We start from the raw sequence: 23,385 nt of genomic DNA on the forward strand, positions 1-23,385 counted from the left end.
CCTTGCTCTAAGTACATCCTTTACATTTCCTAAGGCTATATTTTCTTTGTGGCTTTGATATAAACTACAACATAAACCCCTTGCACATTTTAGTTTCCCAAGCTCTATTTGGCATTGAAAATAGACTCTTCTTTCTGGGACCACTTTAAAATACTGTTCAAATTTATATTGCTTACTGTCATTGAATGCTCATATAAGTGTTCAAAATTCTATTTACCTATTTGATATATGACTGTTTGCTAAATTGTAGGAGAACAAACTGTTAGGAAGGGATGACCATTTTCCTGTCAAGGTTCATGTAATAAAACTGTCATAACTAATAATAATTCTTGAAATGCATGAAGGGTGATCCTGTCTATATATGGTTTGTTTCTCATTATGGTGCAACATTAAAGCTGCATGCTGCTCTACATTGTCAGGTTTATTTTGATTCATCTTTCATAACATGCTGATGTTTCCCAAGCCTGCTATTAAGGAATAATGTTTTATAATTCCCATCCTCTAGATTGTTGAGTTAGCAATCTTTGAATTTGAGCAAACATTTAACTTTATACATACACCAACTATAAAAAGAGATATTCCATTTATAGCAAAATTCTTTCTTTCTTATGTATTTTTTAGTGTGCAGCAATATGATGATGACATTTTAAATTCAATGGGAAGTAGATTCCTGGATAACATTAAAAATGGTTCATCCTGTTTCCAAAAGAGTGCTCTCAATAATAAGATTCCTAAAACACAGGCAGTCCTAAAAGCATTGTTAAAAAGTTAAAGGCAGTGCCTCAAGATTTAATAAACACGTTTGTTTGCTTGTTTGCTTTTGGAAGTTACAGTTTCTAAATTTAATTGCATCTCTTACTGGGGTGATGGGTATATTTTATGTGTGATGAATAGTATATAAAAAAAAAAAGAGGGAGAATGAGACATTGCTTGAAGCAGTGCTAGGCCTCTCTTGTCATTCCCTCTTGAGATTTTCTGCTTAGATTATTTTCAGAAAGAAAGGGAATGCATTGGTATGGATTTCAATATAATAAAATAAACATAAGCACATGGACTCTTGAGAAACATTAGTGATAATGCATTTTATCTTAAAAAATGTAAATTATGTTATTTCTTCTTACATAATTTTTCATTAACAAGTTCGTTTAAAACTTCTATAACTTTTCACATTTCCTAAAACAGGTCATATTTTAAATTACATAGATTCTAAAATTTTAAATGTTGTGAAAATACAGTTGATCTGAATGTTCAATTCAGATGTGCTAAACTGTAACACACTATTTATTATCCCCAAAGTTAACAGTATATCAATATCTGACTTTCATGGATGATTTTTAAATACAATTTGCACATACTGCCTTAGCAAAGTATCCCATTTAATACAATGTAGATTATTTTTGTGAAATAATAATAGCTTAAATTCTTACTATAGTAAAATAATGTATATACTTAACAATTCATTGTTATATATAACAATGAATTCCACCATTATGAGGCACCAATAAAAATATGGGAAAAAAGAAGTACAAATGCTTGTTCTGAGGTGATATCTTCATTTATCAGCTTTCCCCACTGTTATACTTCAATTTCTTAAATAATGTACAATTCATCTTTATTTGCGGGCTGGGGAGATAGCTCAGTCGGTAGAGCGCTTGCCTTGCAAGCACAAAGTCCTAGGTTTGATCCCCAGCACCGCAAAAAAAAAAAAAAAAAAAAAAAAGTGCACCCTTACTTGCTGCACAATAAGGGATATTTATTTTAAAATGCAACACTTTTGCCCAATCTCTTGATTGGATTATTTGTTTTTTTATTGTTAAGTTTTGAATTCTTTGTATATTCTGGACATTAATGCTCTATCTGAGGTGCAGGTGGCAAAGATTTTTCCCTATTCTACAGGCTTTCTCTTCACATTCTTGATTATTTCCTTTGCTGTGAAATTTTTTAGTTTACTACCACCCCATTTATTGCTTCTTGATTTTACTTGCTCTTTAGGAGTCTTGTTGAGGAAGTCAGTTCCCAAGCTGACATGATGGAGAGTTTGGTCTACATTTTCTTCTGGTAGGCACAGGGTTTCTGGTCTAATGGCTATGTGCTAGATCTATGTTGAGTTGCGTTTTGAGGAAGGCAAGAGAGAGGGGTTAAATTGTATTCTACTACATATGGATTATTTAATTTTCACAGCACCATTTGTGGAAGAGGTTATCTTTCCTCCAATGTATGTTTATAGCATTTTTGTCTAGTATGAGATAACTGTATTTACGTGGGCTTGACTTTGTGCCTTCTTTTCTGCTCCATTGGTTTTCATGTCTGTTTTGGTGCCAATACCATGCCGTTTTTCTTACTGTACCTTTGTAGTATAATTTAAAGCCTGGTATTGTGATGCCTCCTGCTTCACTTTTCTCACTAAGGATTGCTTTGGTTATTCTGGGTCTTTTATTTTTCCAAATGAATTTCATGGCTGCTTTTTCTCTTTCTATGAAGAACTTCATTGGAATTTTAATAGGAATTCCATAAAATCTGTATAGTTCTTTTGGTAGTATGGCCATTTAGACAATATTAATTCTTCTGCCTACCCAAGAACATGGGAGATCTCTTCATCCTCTAAGTTCTTTAATTTCTTTCTTTAGTGTTCTGTAGTTTTCATTGTGGAGGTCTTTCACCTCCTTTTTTTTTTTTTTTTTTGGTTCCTAGAGATTGAATTCAGGGGCACTCGATCTCTGCACCATATTCCCAGTCCTATTTTGTATTTTACTTAGAGACAGGATCTCACTGAGTTGCTTAGTGCCTAGCTCTTGCTAAGGCTGGCTTTGAACTCTCTATCCTCCTATCTCAGTCTCCAGAACTGCAGAACTGCTGGGATGACAGGCTTGTACCATAATCTCTCTTGTTAGATTGGTCACAAGTTCTTTTTTTCTTTTCTTTTCTTTTTTTTTTTTTTTTTTTTGAGGCTATTGTGAATGGGATAGGTTTCCTAATTTCTCTGATTGATCATTCGTGTAGAAGAATACAATTGATTTATGGATGTTAATTTTGTATCCTGCTATTTGCTGAATTCATTTATGGGTTCTAGAATCTTTCTGGTGCAGTATTTTGGGTCTTCTAAGTATAGTATCATGTCATTGGCAAACAGGCAGAGTTTGAAGAACTGAACAGACACTTCACAGAAGAAATATGAATTGTCAAAAAATATATGAAAAAATGCTCAACATCTCTAAGCAATTAGGGAAATGAAAATTAAAACTACACTGAGATTCCATCTTAATCCAGTTAGAATGGCAGCTACCAAGAATAGAAGTAAAAATAAATGTTGGCAAGGATGTGAGGGAAAAGGTACACTCATACATTGCTGGTGGGACTGAAAATTGGTGCAATCACTATGGAAGGCAGTATGAAGATTCCTCAGAAAACCTGGAATGGAACCACCATTTGATCCAGTTATCCCACTCCTCAATATGTACCCCAAAGAATTAAAATCAGCATACTACAATGATGAAGCCTCATCAATATTTATAGCAGCTCAATTCACTTTAGCTAAGATTCAACAGAGAAATGGACTAAGAAAATGTGATATACAAATGGAATATTACTCAGCCATAAAGAAGAATGAAATTATGGCATTTGCCAGTAAATGGATGGAACTGGAGCCTATTTTGCTAAGTGAAATAAAGCAATCCCCCAAAACCAAATGCCAAATATTCTCTATGAATGCTAACACAAAATAAAGGGGTGAGGGAGGAAGAATACTTCACTGGATTGGGCAAAGTGCAATGAAGAAAGGGAGCAGGGAATGCAAATAGGAAAGACATTAGAATAATAAATTGGTCATGACTTTCCTATGTTCATATATGAATACACCACCAGTGAAACTCCACATCATGTACAGCTGCAAGAATGGGATCCTAATTAGAATAAATTATTGTCTGTATATGTATAATATGTCAAAATACATCCTACTGTCATGTATATCTAAAAAGAATAGATAAAAACATAAAAATACAACTCATTTATTATTTAAAAATTTATGATTTAAAAGTGAATTATTGAAACAAATTAGTTTCTGGAGCTTATTTTGGCATGTGTACCTTGACATAAGCTGTTCTGAAGACAAGAGAATATTTTGACTCTAATATTAATTTGTGTATGCATAAACACATGGATCAACTTTTGGGTGGTGGGTATGAATTGTGAGTTTTTATGTGCATGAGCTCACATAAGATCATACAATAGCTTTGGGGAAATGTAACGTAGAGGTATTTTTCAGATAGATTAAGTAATTTTATTCTTAAAGTCTTCACATTTTTCTTGAACTCCAAAGGTTAAAATGGAAACATTATTCATTTGTGATACGTAGTTTGTGAAAAACAGAGAGGTAATACACAGAAGTATTTTTTTTTTTTTGTCATTAGCTAAGTATCTAAAGAACATGTAGAAATTCACATCATAAAAAATATGCTTCTCATCTACTTATAGCAAAAATGATATTAAAACAGTGAGAAAAGTTGTTACTTAAACACCTTCAGGTACTTTCACCTTTCATTACTAAGCAAAGTACATAGTAAATCAATTTTAGTGCATTATGTGCTACAAAAGCAGTCTGTTTTTTGGAGGGGGTTACCGGGGTTTGAACTCAGGGGAACTTGACCACTGAACCACACCCCCAGCCCTATGTTGTATTTTAATTCGAGACAGAGGGTCTCACTGACTGGCTTAGCACCTTGCTTTTGCTGAGGCTGGCTTTCAACTCTTCATCCTCCTGCCTCAGCCTTCTGAATCACTGCATGACTACAAGTGCACTATTAATTTTGAATTACACAGGACGTTTGTTTTTGCATTCTCTTCTTTGTTTCACTTTTACTTATAAATGAGCAATCTACTTATAGATGAAAATATGTTTTAAGAAAATCATTAAATTTTCTGAAAGACTTTCATATACTACATTCATTATGATAAATATTTATTATTAATTCTAGATCCTAAAATTCATCCTTCTAATAAGTTATACTGCTGGACCCCCCAAAATACATTCTAGAAAATTATTCTGAATCAATATTTTGTAAAATTTTGTAAAATAATATTCTAAGCCTGGGATAGGGATAATTCTGTTTTTTTAGCCACATTCCCGGCCCTTTTCAATTTTTTTATTTAGAGAAGGGTTCTTGCTAATTTGCTTAGGGCCTTGCTATGTTGCTTAGACTGGCTTTCAACTCACTATCTTCCTGCCTCAGCCTCCTGGGCTGCTAGTATTATAGGTATGTGTCACCATGCCTAGTATATTTGGAGTTCTTATTGAAAGTATGATATATTGAACTCTTTATGTTTTTATTGTTGTGTTCTTATTGATTGATAGTACTACTTTACATAATTTTGTTCATTTTAATTTGAAAATAATCATTTTGAATACATACTTCTTTTGTTTTTATTATTTTGTTCATTTGTTTGGGGGTACTGTATATTGAATGGAGGGGCACTTTACTGCTGAATTACATTCCCAACCATTTTTATTTTTTATTTTGTAACAGGGTCTTGCTAAGTTGTACAGGCTAGTCTCAAACTTGCAATCCTACTGTCTCAGCCTCCTGAGCCACTGGGATTACAGGAGTACATCACCACACCTATATTTCACATATTCATATATATGTGTTTTATATATATATATATATTTGTAAGCAAGGAATGTTAAAATATTAACTTTTCTAGAATAAGAAATGCAAACACATTGAAGATAGATTTCTCTTTTAGATAACCCTCCTTCTCTTTACTGAAAATAGAAATTCACGAGTCATCTATATGGTCCCATACATTTCACTGGTTTCTAAGAAACTAAGAGAACAAGTCTCATCAGCTGACCTAGAAAAGTCACCATTTATTTAAGGTACTGATCTATACAGAGCTATAACAGTGGGAAAGGAGATAAAAGTTAAGTGAATATAATGCCATATATTCTCAAAATTCTTTGAGTTCTGTTCTTTTCAGAAGAGATTTTTTCCTAAAATTCCCCATGATTTTTAAAATTTATTTATGTATTTTTTTTATTGTAAACAAATGGGATACATGTTGTTTCTGTTTGTACATGGAGTAACAGCATACCATTTGCATATTCATACATTTACATAGAGTAATGATGTTTGATTCATTCCGTTTTTTTTTCCTTACCCCCCACCCCTCCCACCTCTCTTTTCCCTCTATACAATCCCTCCTTCCTCCATTCTTGCCCCCGTCAGTCCCCATTACATGTCATCATCCGCTTGTCAGTGAAATCATTCGTCTTTTGGATTTTTTAGATTGGCTTATCTCACTTAGCATGATATTCTCCAATTTCACCCATTTGCCTGAATTGAACACCTATGAACATTGATGTGACTGTATCTCTGTAGTATGTGGTTTTAAGGCCTTTGAATATAGGCCGAGGAGTGGGATAGCTGGGTCAAATGGTAGGTCCATTCCAAGTTTTCTAAGGAATCTCCACACTGCTTTCCAGAGTGGCTGCACTAATTTGCAGCCCCACCAGCAATGTATGAGTGTACCTTTTTCCCCGCATCCTCGCCAACACCTATTGTTGCTTGTATTCTTGATATTCGCCATTCTAAGTGGAGTGAGATGTAATCTTAGTGTAGTTTTGATTTGCATTTCTCTTATTACTAAAGATGGTGAACATTTTTTCATATGTTTGTTGATTGCTTGTACATCTTCTTCGGTGAAGTGTCTGTTCATTTCCTTAGCCCATTTGTTGATTGGGTTATTTGTATTATTGGTGTAGAGTTTTTTGAGTTCTTTATATATTCTGGAAATTAGTGCTCTATCTGAAGTATGAGTGGCAAAGATATACTCCCACTCTGTAGGCTCTCTCTTCACATTACTGATAGTTTCCTTTTCTGAGAGAAAGCTATTTAGTTTGAATCTATCCCAGTTATTGATTCTTGCTTTTATTTCTTGTGCTATGGGAGTCCTGTTAAGGAAGTCTGATCCTAAGCCAACAAGGTGAAGATTTGGACCTACTTTTTCTTCTATAAGATGCAGGATCTCTGGTCTGATTTCAAGGTCCTTGATCCATTTTGAGTTGAGTTTTGTGCAGGGTGAGAGATAGGGGTTTAGTTTCATTCTGTTGCATATGGATTTCCAGTTTTCCTAGCACCATTTGTTGAAAAGACTATCTTTTCTCCTTTGCATATTTTTGGAACCTTTGTCTAGTATGAGAAAATTGTATTTATTTGGGTTTGTGTCCGTGTCCTCTATTCTGTACCATTGATCTACCTGTCTATTTTGGTGCCAATACCACGCTGTTTTTGTTACTATTGCTTTGTAGTATAGTTGAAGTTCTGGTATTGCGATACCCCCTGTTTCATTCTTCCTGCTAAGGATTGCTTTAGCTATTCTGGGTTTCTTATTCTTTCAGATGAATTTCATGACTACTTGCTCATTGGGATTTTAATTGGAATTGTACGTCATTGGGATTTTAATTGGAATTGCATTGAATCTGTATAGCACTTTTGGTAGTATGGCCATTTTGACAATATTAATTCTGCCTATCCAAGAACATGGGAGATCTTTCCATCTTCTAAGTTCTTCCTTAATTTCTTTCTTCAATGTTTTGTAGTTTTCATCCTACAGATCTTTTACCTGTTTGGTTAGATGGATGCCCAAGTATTTTTTTTTTTTTTTTGAGGTTATTGCAAATGGAGTTGTTTTCCTCATTTCCCTTTCAGCTGTTTCATAGCTTGCATATAAAAATGCTTTAGATTTATGTGTGTTGATTTTATAGCCTGCTATTTTGCTGAATTCATTGATGAGGTCTAGAAGTTTTCTGGAGGAGGTTTTTGGATCCTCTAAATACAGAATCATGTCATCCGCAAATAGTGACAGCTTAAGTTCCTCTTTTCCTATTCGTATCCCTTTAATTTCTTTAGTCTGCCTAATTGCTCTGGCTAGAGTTTCGAGGACAATGTTGAATAGAAGTGGTGAAAGAGGACATCCCTGTCTTGTTCACGTTTTTAAAGGGAATGGTTTCAGTTTTTTCTCCATTAAGAATGATGTTGGCCATGGGCTTAGCATAAATAGCCTTTACAATGTTCAGGTATGTTCCTACTATCCCTATTTTTTCTAGTGTTTTGAGCATGAAAGGGTGTTGTATTTTGTTGAACACATTTCGGCGTCAATTGAAATAACCATATAATTCTTATCCTTAAGTCTATTGACATGATGGATTACGTTTATTGATTTACGAACCATCCTTGCATTCCAGGGATGAACCCCACTTGATCGTGGTGCACAATTTTCTTAATATGTTTTTGGATACGTTTTGCCAATATTTTGTTAAGGATCTTTGCATCTATATTCATCAAGGATATTGGTCTAAAATTTTCTTTCCTTGATGTGTCTTTTCCTGCTTTGGGTATGAAGGTGATATTAGCTTCATAGAATGAGTTTGGTAGGGTACCCTCCTTTTCTATTTCCTGGAATACTTTGAGAAGTATTGGAATGAGTTCTTCGTTGAAGGTGTTGTAGAACTCGGCTGAGAATCTGTTTGGTCCTGGGCTTTTCTTGGATGATAGATTTTTAATGGCTTCTTCTATTTCATTGCTTGATATTGATCTGTTTAAATCGTGTATGTCCTCCTAGTTCAGTTTGGGAGGAGCATATGTGTCTAGAAATTTGTCAATGTCTTCGGTACTTTCTATTTTGTTGGAATATAGATTTTCAAAGTAGCTTCTCCTTATGTTCTGTATCTCAGTGGTGTCTGTCATGATATTTCCTTTTGCATTATGTATTTTAGTAATTTGAGTCTTCTGTCTCCTTCTCTTTGTTAGTGTGGCTAAGGGTTTGTCTATTTTCTTTACTTTCTCAAAGAACCAACTTTTTGTTTTGTCAATTTTTTGAATAGTTTCTTTTGTTTCAATTTCATTGATTTCAGTTCTGATTTCAATTATTTCCTGTATTCTACTACTTTTGCTGTTATTCTGTTCTTCTTTTTCTAGGGCTTTGAGCTGTAATCTTAGGTCATTTAGTTGTTGACTTTTCATTCTTTTCTGGAATGAGCTCCATGCAATGAATTTTCCTCTTAGTACCACTTTCATAGTGTCCCAGAGATTTTGATATGTTGTATCATCATTCTCATTGACCTCTAAGAATTTTTTAATCTCCTCCCTGATGTTTTCTGTTATCCATGTTTCATTCAATAGCATATTATTTAGTCTCCAAGTGTTGGAGTAATTTCCCTTTTTTATTTTGTCATTGATTTCTACTCTCAGTGCCTTATGATCTGATAGAACACAAGGCAGCATCTCTATTTTTTTGCATTTCCTAAGGGCTGCTTTGTGGTATAACATATGGTCTATTTTCGAGAAGGTTCCATGTGCTGCTGAGAAGAAAGTGTATCCACTGGTTGATGGATGGAATATTCTATATATGTCCATTAAGTCTAGGTTATTGATTGTGTTATTGAGTTCTATGGTTTCTTTAGTTGGATTTTGTTTGGAGGATCTATCTAGTGGTGACAGCGGTGCATTAAAGTCGCCCAGAATTATTGTGTTGTGGTCTATGTGATTCTTGAAATTGAGAAGGATTTTTTTGATGTACAGGGATGCACCCATTGTTTGGGGCATAAATATTTACTATCGTTATGTCTTTCTGATTTATGGTTCCCCATGATTTTAATTCCATTTTTGTTTCTATAATTCAACATATAACCTTAAAAAAACCTCAGACTTTCATTAGTGCAAAGCATGAGGAAAAGTGCTCAAATTAATTAGGCCCATATAGCTCTAACCACACAGACATTTTGAAAAGCATCAACTTTCTCCAAAACTGAACAGCTCATAAAAACAAGATCAGAAAATCAAAATAAAAACACATCTATAATTACCTTAATTTCCTTTTCCTTTTTTTTTTTTTTTGAAGATTTTACTATATAATATTCTTCTTCCTAGAATTTCTCTCAAGGTGTAGTTAGTAAGAATTTTAAAAAATCGACAAAATTTGGTCAATTTTTACACAGGAAATTTCTGTGATTCATTTAGGTCAATCCATTTGGAAGTATGTCAGACTGGAGGGAATTATTCTTGTTGTTATTGATATTATATATTTTCTTGTTGTTTCTTTTTTGAGGTAACATGTGACCAACTTTCATTTAGAGACAAATCAATTTTCCATTAAAAAATATACAATATTTAAAAATTAAAGACATAAAATGTTGACAAAGAATTTTTGGCTTTGAGAATACTTTTTAAAATTAAATTTTTTGTTCAATATATTTTATGTTACAATTGGTTTATATGGCAGACATTTCATATTAACTATAACAGAGCATTGAAATAAGTGTTATCTTTGTACTTGGTTGAATTAGTTTTCGGTTGTTGTAATGTTTAGTTTCTTAAAAGAAATTTATTATCTCTCAGTTGTATAAAACATGGGTCTGAATGGGCTTGCCTAGATTCTTTGCCGTAGTCTCAAAAGGCTGAAATATGTTACTGGCTTTTTTTCTAGAAATTGTAGAAAAATCTGCTTCCAATGTCTCTTTGAGTAACTTGCCAGAAGCCACTATGAACTATGACAGGCTTCCTGCATTTCTTTACTGTTGTTGCCCTCACCATCTTCAAATCAGTCTGTTATTTCTTTCAGTCTAATTTTCTGCCATGTCTCTTCTGGCTCCAACTTGTGGCTCATATAGATTGGGCCCACAAAACAAATCCAGAATATTCTATTTTTTTTTTTTTTACATTTTCAATATCTCTTTTAGCATGACATGCACCATATTTTAGGTCTGATAATTACAAAGTGGACATCTTTCAAGGGCCATTATTCTGCTTACTATATATCTTAAATATTTTCATGTCTTTTTAATATTCCTAACATTCAGTTCATTACACTGTAATATTTCTATACATGTCTACATCAACTCTTGAATAAGAACACAGTAAAAGGTTCTTTATTCTTTTTTCTTAATTATTATTATTTTTATTTAGCTTTTAATTTTTCACAGACTGCGTTTTGATTCATTGTACACAAATGGGGTACATAATTTCGTTTCTATGGTTGTACACAATGTAGATTCATCATTCGTGTAATCATACATGTACATAGGGAATGATGTCTGTCTCATTCCACCATTTTTCTTTATTCTTAAAATCATCTAGAGTCCATTGTGCTTTTCATTTCAAATATAAAATGAAAAAGTGCTTACCATTGCTTTTGTCATTGCTACCTCAAAGTCAAATGTCAGTTTTGAAATGAGTTAACTATGTACACTGATTTCCAAGAAGGGTTCACTTTAGTATAGAAGGATATTTGTTTGAAATCCAGATATTTTAGGAGACAGAATGATTTATTTGATCAAAGTTTAGGTGAAAAATTAACATTTACTTAATCTATTATATCAACAACAATAAAATTTCCTTGAAAAAGATCACTGAAATCTTCTCAGCTTAAGCATCTTCATCTGAGAAGGGCAACATTATTATCAAAGCTGTATGGCTCCCCCAATATATATATACTATTTATCTTTGTTTACCTATTTATCTACTCATCTGTCTCTCTTAAAATATAGTTTGCATTCTAAAATTCCTTTTTTGATGATGACTCAGAACTCCATTTTAAAATAGCTTAGTTCACTAACTTCTCCAGTAGAGATAGTGCCATCTGCCTTGAGGTCTATCTAATCTTTTCATTGATGCACTCATACCATATTTGAATTGTTTGTGTCTCTTTAGTTACACTGTGAGTTCCTTGAAGTGATGGAATCATCATTCTTGAACCAGGAAAACATCAGTTTTAAAAAATAGTAATAATTATTCTATCAATATTTGTTTAAACATTGGTCTGAGACCAAGAACAAAATAGTTATGTCTTAGTTTCTGGATAGGAACACAGTAGTGAGACAATTTACTCTTTATCCTTGGAATCATCTAGAATCCAAGATGTCTTTCAAATATAGAGTGAATAGTGCCTCGCATGCTTTTACCATTGGTACTCCAGAGTCAAATCTCACCATTTTGGAATGAGTTAAGTAAGTATATACATTGTTTTCTAAGCATCTTGAATTTTATTCTAGCTTAAAAAAATTATATGCTAATTTTACTTTAGCTTAAGGGTTTTAAAATCTGTATTAGTTGTCCACACATATAAATATTTGATTAAAACTGATTTTTAAAATGACCAAGTCACAGGAGATTTTATAACCATTCCAACTATACTCATTGCAATAGTTAAAGAGATTATTAGTAATTGATTCACTGGATTGTGGAGATTTGGAGAATCCAAACTAATGAACTAGGTCACCAGACTGGAGACTCAGGGAAGAATTGCAGTTTGTAATCAAGGGCTGGCTGATGGCAGAATTTCTTCTTTCTCAGGGACATTGAATGACCACATGAGTCCCACCCACTTTACAGATTGCAATCTGATTTATCCAAAATCCACCTATTTGTGAGTTGTTCTCATCCACAAAAGTATCTTCACAGAAAAATCAGTAATAGTGTTTGACCAAATTAGTTATATAATTTGATCTCTTATTAAAAGGAATATAATTGCTTATTCTATCTACTTTACCCAGAGTTGGTGTCTACATGAAAATTTTTTGAAAATATTATAATGAAAAACGAGACAGTAGGATAATTCAAATGTAAAACCACTGCTCTTCTGTCAATCATTTTTCATGGTGAGAAAACAAAACTATCACAATATTTTTTCTGCACTAAGTTGAAATTAAGTGTTCATATTCTGATCTGGTTTTCCTTTCCTTAATGTATAGTTTTGTGCAACATAGATACGATACAACAGTAATTCAAAGCAAATCCTGTTTCTATGCAAGAGGTAGAAGCTTAATTTCCTCTTGTATTCAAAAATTTTAAAAGATACTATGTATTCATTAAATAATGCTAAATATTTCAAAATTTCTCAAGTAGTGTCTTAGTTATTTTAGAAATCACATCGGAAAAAAACATTATTTTAAGAATTAGCTTCTATTTAATTTTCTGAGTAGTCATCTTTCAACTATGCTATCATTCTTTGCATGTAAATGTCATTATTATCTCCATATATCTTCAATAATGGGATTTGCTTGTGGAATGAAATTGGCCTTCCAGAAATGTTAGGATTCTATCTTATTGGACCCACTATTGTATGTCTCTTCAAACTCCCCATCACAATATTATGTTACCTTTAGGATCTATCATATCTTTAGTTTCACTTCCTGCAGTTTTAGTTAGCTCTGTGTGAAAACATTAAGAGAAAAAATCCAGAAATTAATAATTCACAAGTTTTAAGTTGCACATCATTCTGAGTAGTGTGATAGAATCTCGATTCTTCTCTGTCTCTGGCACATGAGTCACCCTTTTGGCCAATATTTCCACACTTTTTAAACTACCCTCCTGTTAGTTATCTCATTTCATGAGATTATTTCTTACAGTATCACATTTCCTGTGTTATCATAGTTTCTGGGTTTGGATAACTCTTATTTGACTTCATAATAACTAAAAAATAAGAGTAGTGATGCAATGCAGACAATGGGGTATAAAACATGCCTTTTGATGATGTGGCCATGTACTATTTTCAGAAGAAATGGGAGGTCCTTAATGTGGATCAGAGATCTGGACAATGTTGCACTGTGGCTTTCACTGTTGGCATAAAGTGGAGGATGAGGAGGCCTCTTTCCAAACTGGACTTTTTTTGCAAGTATTGTCTAGGCAGAGGCAGGGCCCCAAATACATGTTCTGGTTTGGAAGTTATTTTTCACCCCTGAAGCATCAGAGATCACACCCTAGGCAGAAACAGCAGGAGCGAGTGCACTGGAGAGTTTAATGGTCAACAAAATTTTTACCATTTTGTTAAACAACAAGGTGGAGAAAAGAGAAATACTTCAGAAGGAAAAAAGGCAAGGTGTCCAGTTTGTGAAGGCTTCAGAGACTATATGTGGGATGAGTCTTTCATGTGCAGGGAGGCTGAGAGGAACTTGCAGACCAGTAGTCACATAGATACATCCAGTGTATGGGTAACTTTTATATTGGGGGAAAAGGACTAAAAGCTGAGCAAAAATAAAAGCAATCAGCTGCAACTGCACATTTTTCTGTAGTGGCAAATCTACATTAGAGAAAAACATGGTGTGTAAAACCAGTGTTGGAGATGCTTGTGCTACATTTCTAAGCTCATATAATATCAGAAAATTCACACAGAATAAAGGCTTTAGAAGGGCAGGAATTTACTCTCTTATTATTCAATAAAATAAAGCAGACTAGAAAAGATCTCTAAGAGTGTCTTTGAGAGGAACTCAGCCGAAATTTTAACTTGATTTGCACTGGCAGGTTTCCCAATCAGTGTCAGCTATGTGAGAAACTTTCAGGAGCTATGATATACTTTATCATGTTCCAGAGCTTTGTCAGGATTATGTCAGTACCAGGGTCTATGGTAAAAGTAATTTCATATCTACCAGGTCACAGGGTTGCTAGTTACTGTGTGCACTCTTGATTTTCCATAGAAATAGCACTAATAGAATTTATAGAGAAAGATGAATATAAAAGGATATTATCATGAAGGATTGGTTTATGTGATTTTGGAATAAGTGATCTGCTGTCTTCCATCAACAATCTGGAAATGTAAGAAAGCAAGGGGGATAGTTCTAGTTCAAATCCAAAGTCTTAAGAACTAGTAGAGACAATGGTGTAATTTGGGTATAAATATAAAATGTTCAAGAACCAGGAGTGTCAGAATTTGAGTGCAGAAGAGATATATGCCCTGTTGAAGTTGAGAACAAATTTACCCTTCCTCTACTATTTTGTTCTGTGTGGACCTTCAGTAGATCAGATGATACCTGTCCAGTTGTTTACTCAGTCTGCTGATTCAAATGTTGATCTTTTATTTCTGTATGTTATTTTCAAAGACATACCCTGAAATGATATTTTAGGAGTGAACTGAGCATTCCTTAATCCACACACATCAGAATTGCCGTTACTGTAAACCTCAGCCACCCCAAGATGCTGGGAAGACAGATTTCTGTGTTTCCTCTGGTAACTGGTGGCATCATGAGGATTCTGAATTCATTGGTAGGTCTCATTCCTTTTCACTGACAGTAGGACATGGACATGACTAAGGCCTCTTCAAGAGGACTTTAGCTTGGATCTACTTGTGGCTTAGAAAATCTTTATCTTTTTCAGGGACTATCTCAGTCTAGGTGTGTAAAATAATAAATGTCACTTTTTAAAGACAATATAAAAAGCAATATAGAAAATAGAAGTTCTTCTTGGGAATTTTGAGATTGTAATTACTATTTTCTTTTCTTTTTTCCTACCAGTTGCTGTTTGTTGAAAACCATGGTTGGTCTTATGCATTTGCTATTTAGTTTTATTCAAACTCTCCAAGCCATTAAGTTTTAGCTAGGAGTTATGCTTTATAATACACTTGAAACTGCAGGCACCACTTCCAAAACTCACCAAAAATGTTCACAAATTTGAATAGTAAACAACTATGAAGTCTTTCAACTCAGTCTAATTTCCAATCTGAATAAAATGAACACTATTTATATAAAATGCTTTATATTTGATTCATTTCTGTTAGGACAGAATTTTCATACTGCACTTATAATTTCAAATTTTATATTCTTATATCAAAAATTAAAACAAATTTATTTATCTAAGACTGTACTGATGTAAGTATATAGAGACAGAGAATCTTTTAGCTAATTTTAGTACAGATTACGTCTAAATATATAAATACATACACACACATATATATACATACACACATACACATAGTTTATATTGATGTACAGTATTATACATCCGGATTTTTACCTATGATTTTGCTACATTTTTTCCATCCCAGTTGTTAGTGGTAATTGGTTTACATTCCATAAATACTTATTCAAACAGCACTGTATTTAGGAATATACTATCTCTTCTTATCTACTAGCATTAAGGGATAAGATCTATTTTCTTACAAGATTTATGTCCCCAGGATTTGAGAAAAATATGTTTCCACAGCTGGAAAGGATAATGTGCTCTCTACAAACCATGACATTTTGTCCACTTTCTACTTTTTTTCTCTATGGTTGTTAAAGTTTATAATTAATGTTCATCTCCTGACAAATTTTTTTTTATCAAAAATCATTCAGAAATATTCTGTAAGCAAAATATAATTTTATGACATGAAAAACTTGGATAATTTGTGACAGGAATTATTTTACATTTACAAACATTTAGCTAATTAGATGAATACAATTTATTTTTGTAAACAAGTGAATTTGCCTGGAAAGAATGTCTTAAATAAACTTTCCCTGTGTATGTGTGTACGAGCAGATGTCCACGCATATTTATATCAGCGGCAGTCAAAAATAAAAAGTCCACTTAACAGATAATTTAGAGTTAGGTAGGATATGTTTCTTTGATTTTTTTCCTGTTGTACATTTGCTTTGTACTGTCAGATCATTTCTTCTCTAGTATAATGTTTGCTTTTATTTCCTGTAATAGTTATTAGCTGCCATATGATTGATAAATACAATAATGGAATCAACATAATGTGGAATTTATGATTTTGATACCCATATTTTCAGTATGGTATCATTTTTTTAACAAGAAATAACACTAGCTGAACACCAACTATGCAACACAGATAAAGGTGTAGACTACTAAAAAACACTATATCATGACATACATTTCTTACCAGATTTGGTTTGGAAATCCATTCTACTCTGGCTTGAAAATGTTTCTTATCTATTTTAGCCTTGTTTGTTACTTTTAGCAGTGGAAACTCTTTCTTGCATAATTTTCTTTACCCTTCTACTTTTTTATTTTAAAAAGACAAAAATTTAGGTTTTTCAGGTATTATTTTATTAATAACATTTTAAACATTCTTGGAATTTTTATTGTGACTATTACTATTATTTTAAATGATCATAATTCAGAGTTGTAAAGATTTTAAGTTATTTTCTCTTTGTTCTATTTTTATTACCCCTGTTATTTTTATTGATTTTTCAAAAAGAAATTTCAAAAATGTATATATTATGTTTAGTAAAAATACAAATAAAAATATAAAAAATACAAATAATAAACTTTTAATGTTGTTGACATACTTTAATGAGCTAATAGGTTTTGATAATTTGCACTTTATCTCATTTAATCTCACAATATCCCTAAGTGTGAGATAACTTTGCTATCCATCATATTTGATTTTATTTTGCTTAATAGATGAATAAAGAATCATAAAAGTTATTTCTCCAAAATATATAAGGCAACAGGCAAATAATTTTCTTAAGAGATAAGCTGAGACCAGAAATGTCCATAGACTCACTGAGTCTTTAGATAGGGAAATGATTTGCTACAAATAACTAATCTCATATTTAATTAAAATCATGGTTTTTATATAACTTCTTCTATCTCTTTAAAAGAAGGCTGGATATTTATTTGAATCTCATAAAATCACCCATTCCAATGTGAGGCAATCTTCTAACTGGTGATTGAAATGTTCAAGAGTGCCTGTTCTCGTAAAGGTTGCACAATTGTTTGAAATGGACATTAAACATTTTAACTGTACATAAAATAATGTCAGAGAGAAAGCTCAAAAGCAACATGAGGGGAACTATAACTGCCTGGTAACACTGGAATTGACTTCGTCTTTGTATCAAATGCCCCCTGTGTGGAAGTGGTTCATTAATTCAGAGATGGAACAGTTGAGCTTAACTGGAGTCAGGATTGCCAATTAGTGAAACATAAGGAAATAGGGCAAAGTAGGAAGGTCAATTTGTCAGGGCATCATTTTATTTTATTTATTTATTTTAAATTATTTTTTAGTTGTAGATGAACACAATACCTTTATTTATTTATTTTTTTGTGGTGCTGAGGATCAAACCCAGTACCTTACACATGCCAGGCAAATACTCTACCACAAAGCCATAGACCCAGCCCCAGGTGTCATTTTGGGTAACAATCCTAGAATTTAACCTTGAATAGTGTGAAATTTTGGAGAAATGAGAAGTTTTTCATAGTGAAAATAATTTCTAGACATTCCATGAATAATTTAAGAACATTTGAGAGAAAAATGTTAACATAAGTAAACAGGAAAAAAGGATGACAATCATGAGAAGGTAAAGATGTTCAGAATGTGTATTTGGAGGGATTGGACTTGTTTAGTATAAGACTCTGGGAAAGAATGACAGAGTAGAGACTGAATTTGAGTAATCTATCTAGTATATAAATGATTTAAATTAAAAAGATGCTGAAATCACAAACATTGTTATAGTAAGTAGTGGCAAAGAGACTATTCTGAACTTCAGTCATCAATTATTTAGGTGGAAAGATGAGACCATAAGAGATGGCAACAAGAATACAAGTAAACAGTGAGTTCTGGTGATGTGCATTCCACAAAGAGAATGGAGAGCAAATGTTTGTGGGCAAGATTTGATAGCAAGAGAACTCCTAGTACACTTTCTGATGCACAATTGAGTGGGATTGTCATGAGTAATGAAAGCTGGTTCAAGAAGATGAAAAGAACTTTGATATTACAGCAAGGAAATATTGAATGGAATTTGATGATTTAGAAGTTTATAACAGATTTCAAACCAGGAGTGGTTTAAAGTACATTGGAAAAGTCTTAAAAGGCCTGGAGAAGTGAACTATCAGGTCTGATCAGTAGTTTTGCAAATAAAATTAGGAAAAGTGTCACTGTGCTAATGGATGCTCAGGAAGATTTGGATAGCTGATGCTGTCCAAAGGAAATGGCATGTAGTCATGGTGATCAATCTTGATACTTCCTTAGATGACAGTGAGTAATTAGGTAGATGAATTGTCTATATACTAAAGAAATAGTTCAGTTGCACTCTGTATGTTCTTTTCCTCCCACATAATTCTTATTTGTGCCTTGTATACATTGAGATATGAATTTGTTTTATGCCTCTTCTTTTCATCCTCTTTTAATTTCATAATTCTGAGTATTTGTTTATGCAGCTTTAAAATTTTGCATTTTTAGAACCAATTTCTTTATTCTTCCACAGAAATCTCCTGCAATTGCTGATTATACAGTGTTATAGCACCTTGTCTTTCTTGCTTGAGAAGTTTGTAGTAGAAAACTTTCTAGCAGTTGCTTTTTTATTTCAAGGTCAGCAAAATAATACGTGTTTTATTGGTGCTGGTTTACATTAAACTATGCTAGTTATTTTTGAAGATAAGAGAGGAAACAGTTCTTTTTTTCTTTCAGAAACATAAACACTATCCCTAAAACATTAATGTGTTCTTGATGAAGAAAATGTAAAACTTTTCTCAGTATTATTTTTAAATACAGAAAGAGATTTGTTTTTAAAGTAATATCTATCTTAAGAGTTTTTTATTCCACTCTCCCACCAAATGTAGGAATTAATGCTATGCTAGTCTTTAAATACAGATATTATACATATCTGTGAAAGAAAACCAGTGTTAACTATTTATGTCTTTTTAGGAAATTCTTACCTTGCTCCAGAATGTTCTTTCTTCCAGCTAACCATAAGGATGTTCTTTTGAATAAGACTATCTTTATTCCACTTAACAATTTTTTTTGCTTTTAAAACTTATTTTTGATTTTCTTCCAAATCTTTTCTTCTTTAAATACATTATATGCAATACTTAAGAATCATCACATGAAAAGGCATATTGCAAGCTCAGTTATTATGTTTGACATTTGCTCTTGATAGTTTCTTGCTTATTACCTTTAAAATGTTGAGTCAAGAAGTAGGTATAAAGTCAAATTTAAATACAAGAAGACTATTACTATTTATTTTCTGTAAAATAAATTTATTTGTTTCTCTTCATGTTCAGAATACCTTGAATTTGCTCATCCTTTACTCTTAACTTGTTTGCTTGCCTTACAAGATGACAATTAATTCAGGGTGTCATTTGAATGCACTTGACTGCTATCAGGCTCATAATTGGTTTTCAGTTACACTTCCAATTATTTTGGGTCAATTTAGGAAGTTATATGGAATGATATTCATTTCATGAACTAAAAATTTTTTTTTTTAATTTTCTATACAAATAGTCTCCTATCCATGTTTACTTAACATGTTATTAATGAAATTTCTTTTGATAAGATAAAAAGTTCATTAAAATTGAGATGCACCATGTTTGCTCCAGTATTTATCAGTATCAGTTTACTCATCAACTGTTTTCCTTTGTTCATCTTTGTACAGTGAAAATCATTAAGACACTGACTTAGTATCTAAGTCTTTGTGTACATACTTATTTTACATTCTATTATTCCTGATATGATTCTAAAATATAAATTTTCTTTTGTATAAATGTCTGATTATATATTCATTTGTATGTATTTTTCCACATTTTCTATCTTTTAAAAAATATGCAATACTATTGGTACCTATATATCCTTTTACATATATTAATTGCCTCTCTAAATGGCTCATTGGATATAATGACCTTATTAAAATAAATATATTTGAATTATAGCAAGACATAACTTATTTGTAATATTATTACAGGATGATATGAAAACTTCAATTACCATTAAAATAACTCTAAGTTTACAATATGGTAGCAATTATACAAATCAAGTTCAACACCTATAGTGTTATAAGATCCTATCATATCATTGAAGATACTTCATATAGCCATCATTTATCTGTAAGCCAGTTGTCCAACTTCAAAGTAAACAGCATTACAAATAACCTTTTAAACTATTCAAACATGCTAATAACCCTTCTGTAACATATTTTCTTTAATATTTTATAAATTATCTTTCCTCCTTTACTTTCTTTAGCCTAATCCACCTCATCCCAACAAGCAACCTAAGTAGTTACTTGTGTAGTTCATAGACAGTTTTATTCACCTACAATGATAGTTCTTCTTTGATATTTCCAACATAAAAAGCCTCATAAAGTGCTCTGGAAAATATCTTAAATGGATATTATTAAAATAGATAAAAATTGACAGCTGATATACACCCATTATAAGTATTCAGTTATCATTGCCATATATAAATGGATTCTCATAAAATTTACATTTTGTTAATACCCATAGTTTGCTAACAAACTCAGTTGAAACTGTTGACTTCTTTGTTGCATTAATTTGTATTTTATCTTCTTTGACATTAGATTTTCATTGTAACAAAGTTATTTTAAAATATTTTTGATCCAATAATACTAGCATACATTCCAAAACAAAAAATGGTTATATAAATAATAATATTACATTAGTAAATACAAACAGAAAATAAAAATAAAATGCCTTTCTCTGAATATTTTCTTAAAAAAAATAAACAAAATGTGCCTGTCTGTCATATTATTCCAAAATTTTGTTAACAGAAGTAATCCCAAATCATATGTAACTTGTAGTTGTAATTTTTGCCATATGAGTTACTCTTCCTATGACAACTTTTATGTATAAGTTGTCTTTTATTAGTAAATTCAGGGAGAAATGATTGTTACCCTCTAGTTATAACCCATTATCATCATTCTCACTGACACAGGTAATATTTTGAAAATAAAGATTATAATTGTGGAACATTCCTTTGAAGATAGAGTTCTTTTTAATTTATTATACAACATATACATTTGTTTAACATTGAATCTCAAAGTTAAGTGAATTTTCAATAGAGATTTTAAAATAATGCTATGCAATTTATTTTAAGAAAAAACAAATAGCAGTTGTGAATCAACTTTCATTATGACTGTGTATAATAATGAAGTTTTGGTGATTCTGTTGCAGATAGCATTATTATAATAGCATTATTGGTAATAATGGAATAAAGATAAGATACTAAAATGATATTTCCTACAATATTCTTACAATACAATCATGATATTAGAAGTTGTTATACAGGGTTTGTTGCTCAATGGTGGAATGCTTGCCTAACATGCATGAGGCACTGGGTTTGATTCTCAGCACCTCATATAAATAAATAACTATCCATCAACAACTAAAACCATTTATAAAAAGAAGTTGTTAGTACATATTCTGATAGAGAACCTTACTCCTGTAGAGAAGATAACCCATTTTCACATGCCAAGTTAGACAAATTTCAAATAGATCAAAGGTCTCCAGTTTTCAATAAACATGTTTAAGTTCTTTACTGAATAACAATTTACACAAAGTGCATAAATCTTAGGTCACACAGATTGGTATATGTCTATAGCATGAACTCAACAATGTAACCAGTACCAACATTAAAAGTAGAAAATTGCCAACTGAAAACTTTTTTTTTTTTTTTCCTATTCACTCTCCACCACTACTGGTCAGCACACTGCCAAAGGTAGCTATTATTTCCATTTTTGACACAGTATGTATAATCATCATTTTATTTGTTGCTCCCTGTCGGGCAACAAGGTCCGATGTATCTCCCTCAGGGCCCGCCTGAGGAGAATAGGGCCGAGCAGGATGATGAGTGTTGGTGGCAAAGGAAACCCAGAGCCGGGAGGTCTGTCAGCACACGAGGCACAGCAGGAACTCGTTTATTGAGAAAGTCACACAGCTTTTATGTAGGATGGGGGCTAGGCGGGAACCAATCAGCTTAAAGGTCAGCAAGGCATGGGGGGGTTCACCAGGTGAGAGTCCCATAGGATTATATGGCAAGCATGACCTGATCACCTTCTCGGAACTGTTGTTAACCAATCCCTGACGGTGGTCCAATTTATCATCCCTAACCTTTGAAACCGTCTTTGAGGCCTTGATCTTGCTCACTCTCCAGGGAGTAAGGAGTCAGCCTGAGTTAGTTAACGTGTTATTAGTCCCAACATTTATTCACTTTCCAAGATGTGATCTGTGTTTCAATGACTGCTGTTAGATTTTTAAGCTATTTCTACGGTTTTCTTATAATTACATGTTAATTTTCATTGAATAGGTCCAAAGTGGTACCCTTCTCGAGTTGGACTACAGCTAGAATGTGGTAAGAAACAATTTTCACTGATCCATTTATTTAAATTTAGAATCATTTTCTACCATCGGTGTCTCATATTTATTACTTAGTGTGCATGTGGAAATATTATACCTTTTCAACAAGTCCTTCATTTTTATAGATGAGGAATTTTAGTCTCAAAGAGCTGTTTCTTACATATTCACTGTTTCTGAGCATGAGACACAGGTTCTAAACTAAAATCTTTCTGTCTTGTAAGTGTTAACTGCTATACACGTTCATTTTACTGTCCTTTGATATATTCTCAGGGATAATGCTTAACTCCTTGAATATTTTTTTTTCTTTCTGCCGTCATAAAATAGAAAAAGCAAAGTAATGGGAGGCAAAATTAGTGAACTTGGAGGAGAAATATGATATCCACTATTAAACTTGGAGTTTCTCAGAATTTCAAACTCATTCTCTCTGGGGATTTTTCAATAAATTTAAAAATGGGTCTTAGTTAAGGATCATCATTACTGACTTTGGATCAACTTGATTTAAAATTTGGAATTTTTAATTTTAATGAAAGCTGTG

The 23,385-nt window shown here is 32.5% G+C and overlaps 1 protein-coding gene and 1 long non-coding RNA gene across 2 annotated transcripts in view; both read left to right on the forward strand.

The window, feature by feature from the left end:
* Positions 1-23,385, forward strand: part of LOC306669156 — a 1,049,088-nt gene that overhangs the window by 367,601 nt on the left and 658,102 nt on the right. The gene's annotated exons all lie outside the window — the stretch shown is intronic.
* Positions 1-23,385, forward strand: part of TECRL (trans-2,3-enoyl-CoA reductase like) — a 101,747-nt gene that overhangs the window by 37,057 nt on the left and 41,305 nt on the right. The window contains exon 3 of the mRNA XM_079153021.1: positions 22,801-22,845. Coding sequence (XP_079009147.1) covers positions 22,801-22,845 — 45 coding nt within the window. The remainder of the gene's footprint in view (positions 1-22,800; positions 22,846-23,385) is intronic.

Source organism: Sciurus vulgaris (assembly GCF_902686455.1).
Source record: "Sciurus vulgaris genome assembly, chromosome: 9".
Lineage (NCBI taxonomy): Eukaryota > Metazoa > Chordata > Mammalia > Rodentia > Sciuridae > Sciurus > Sciurus vulgaris.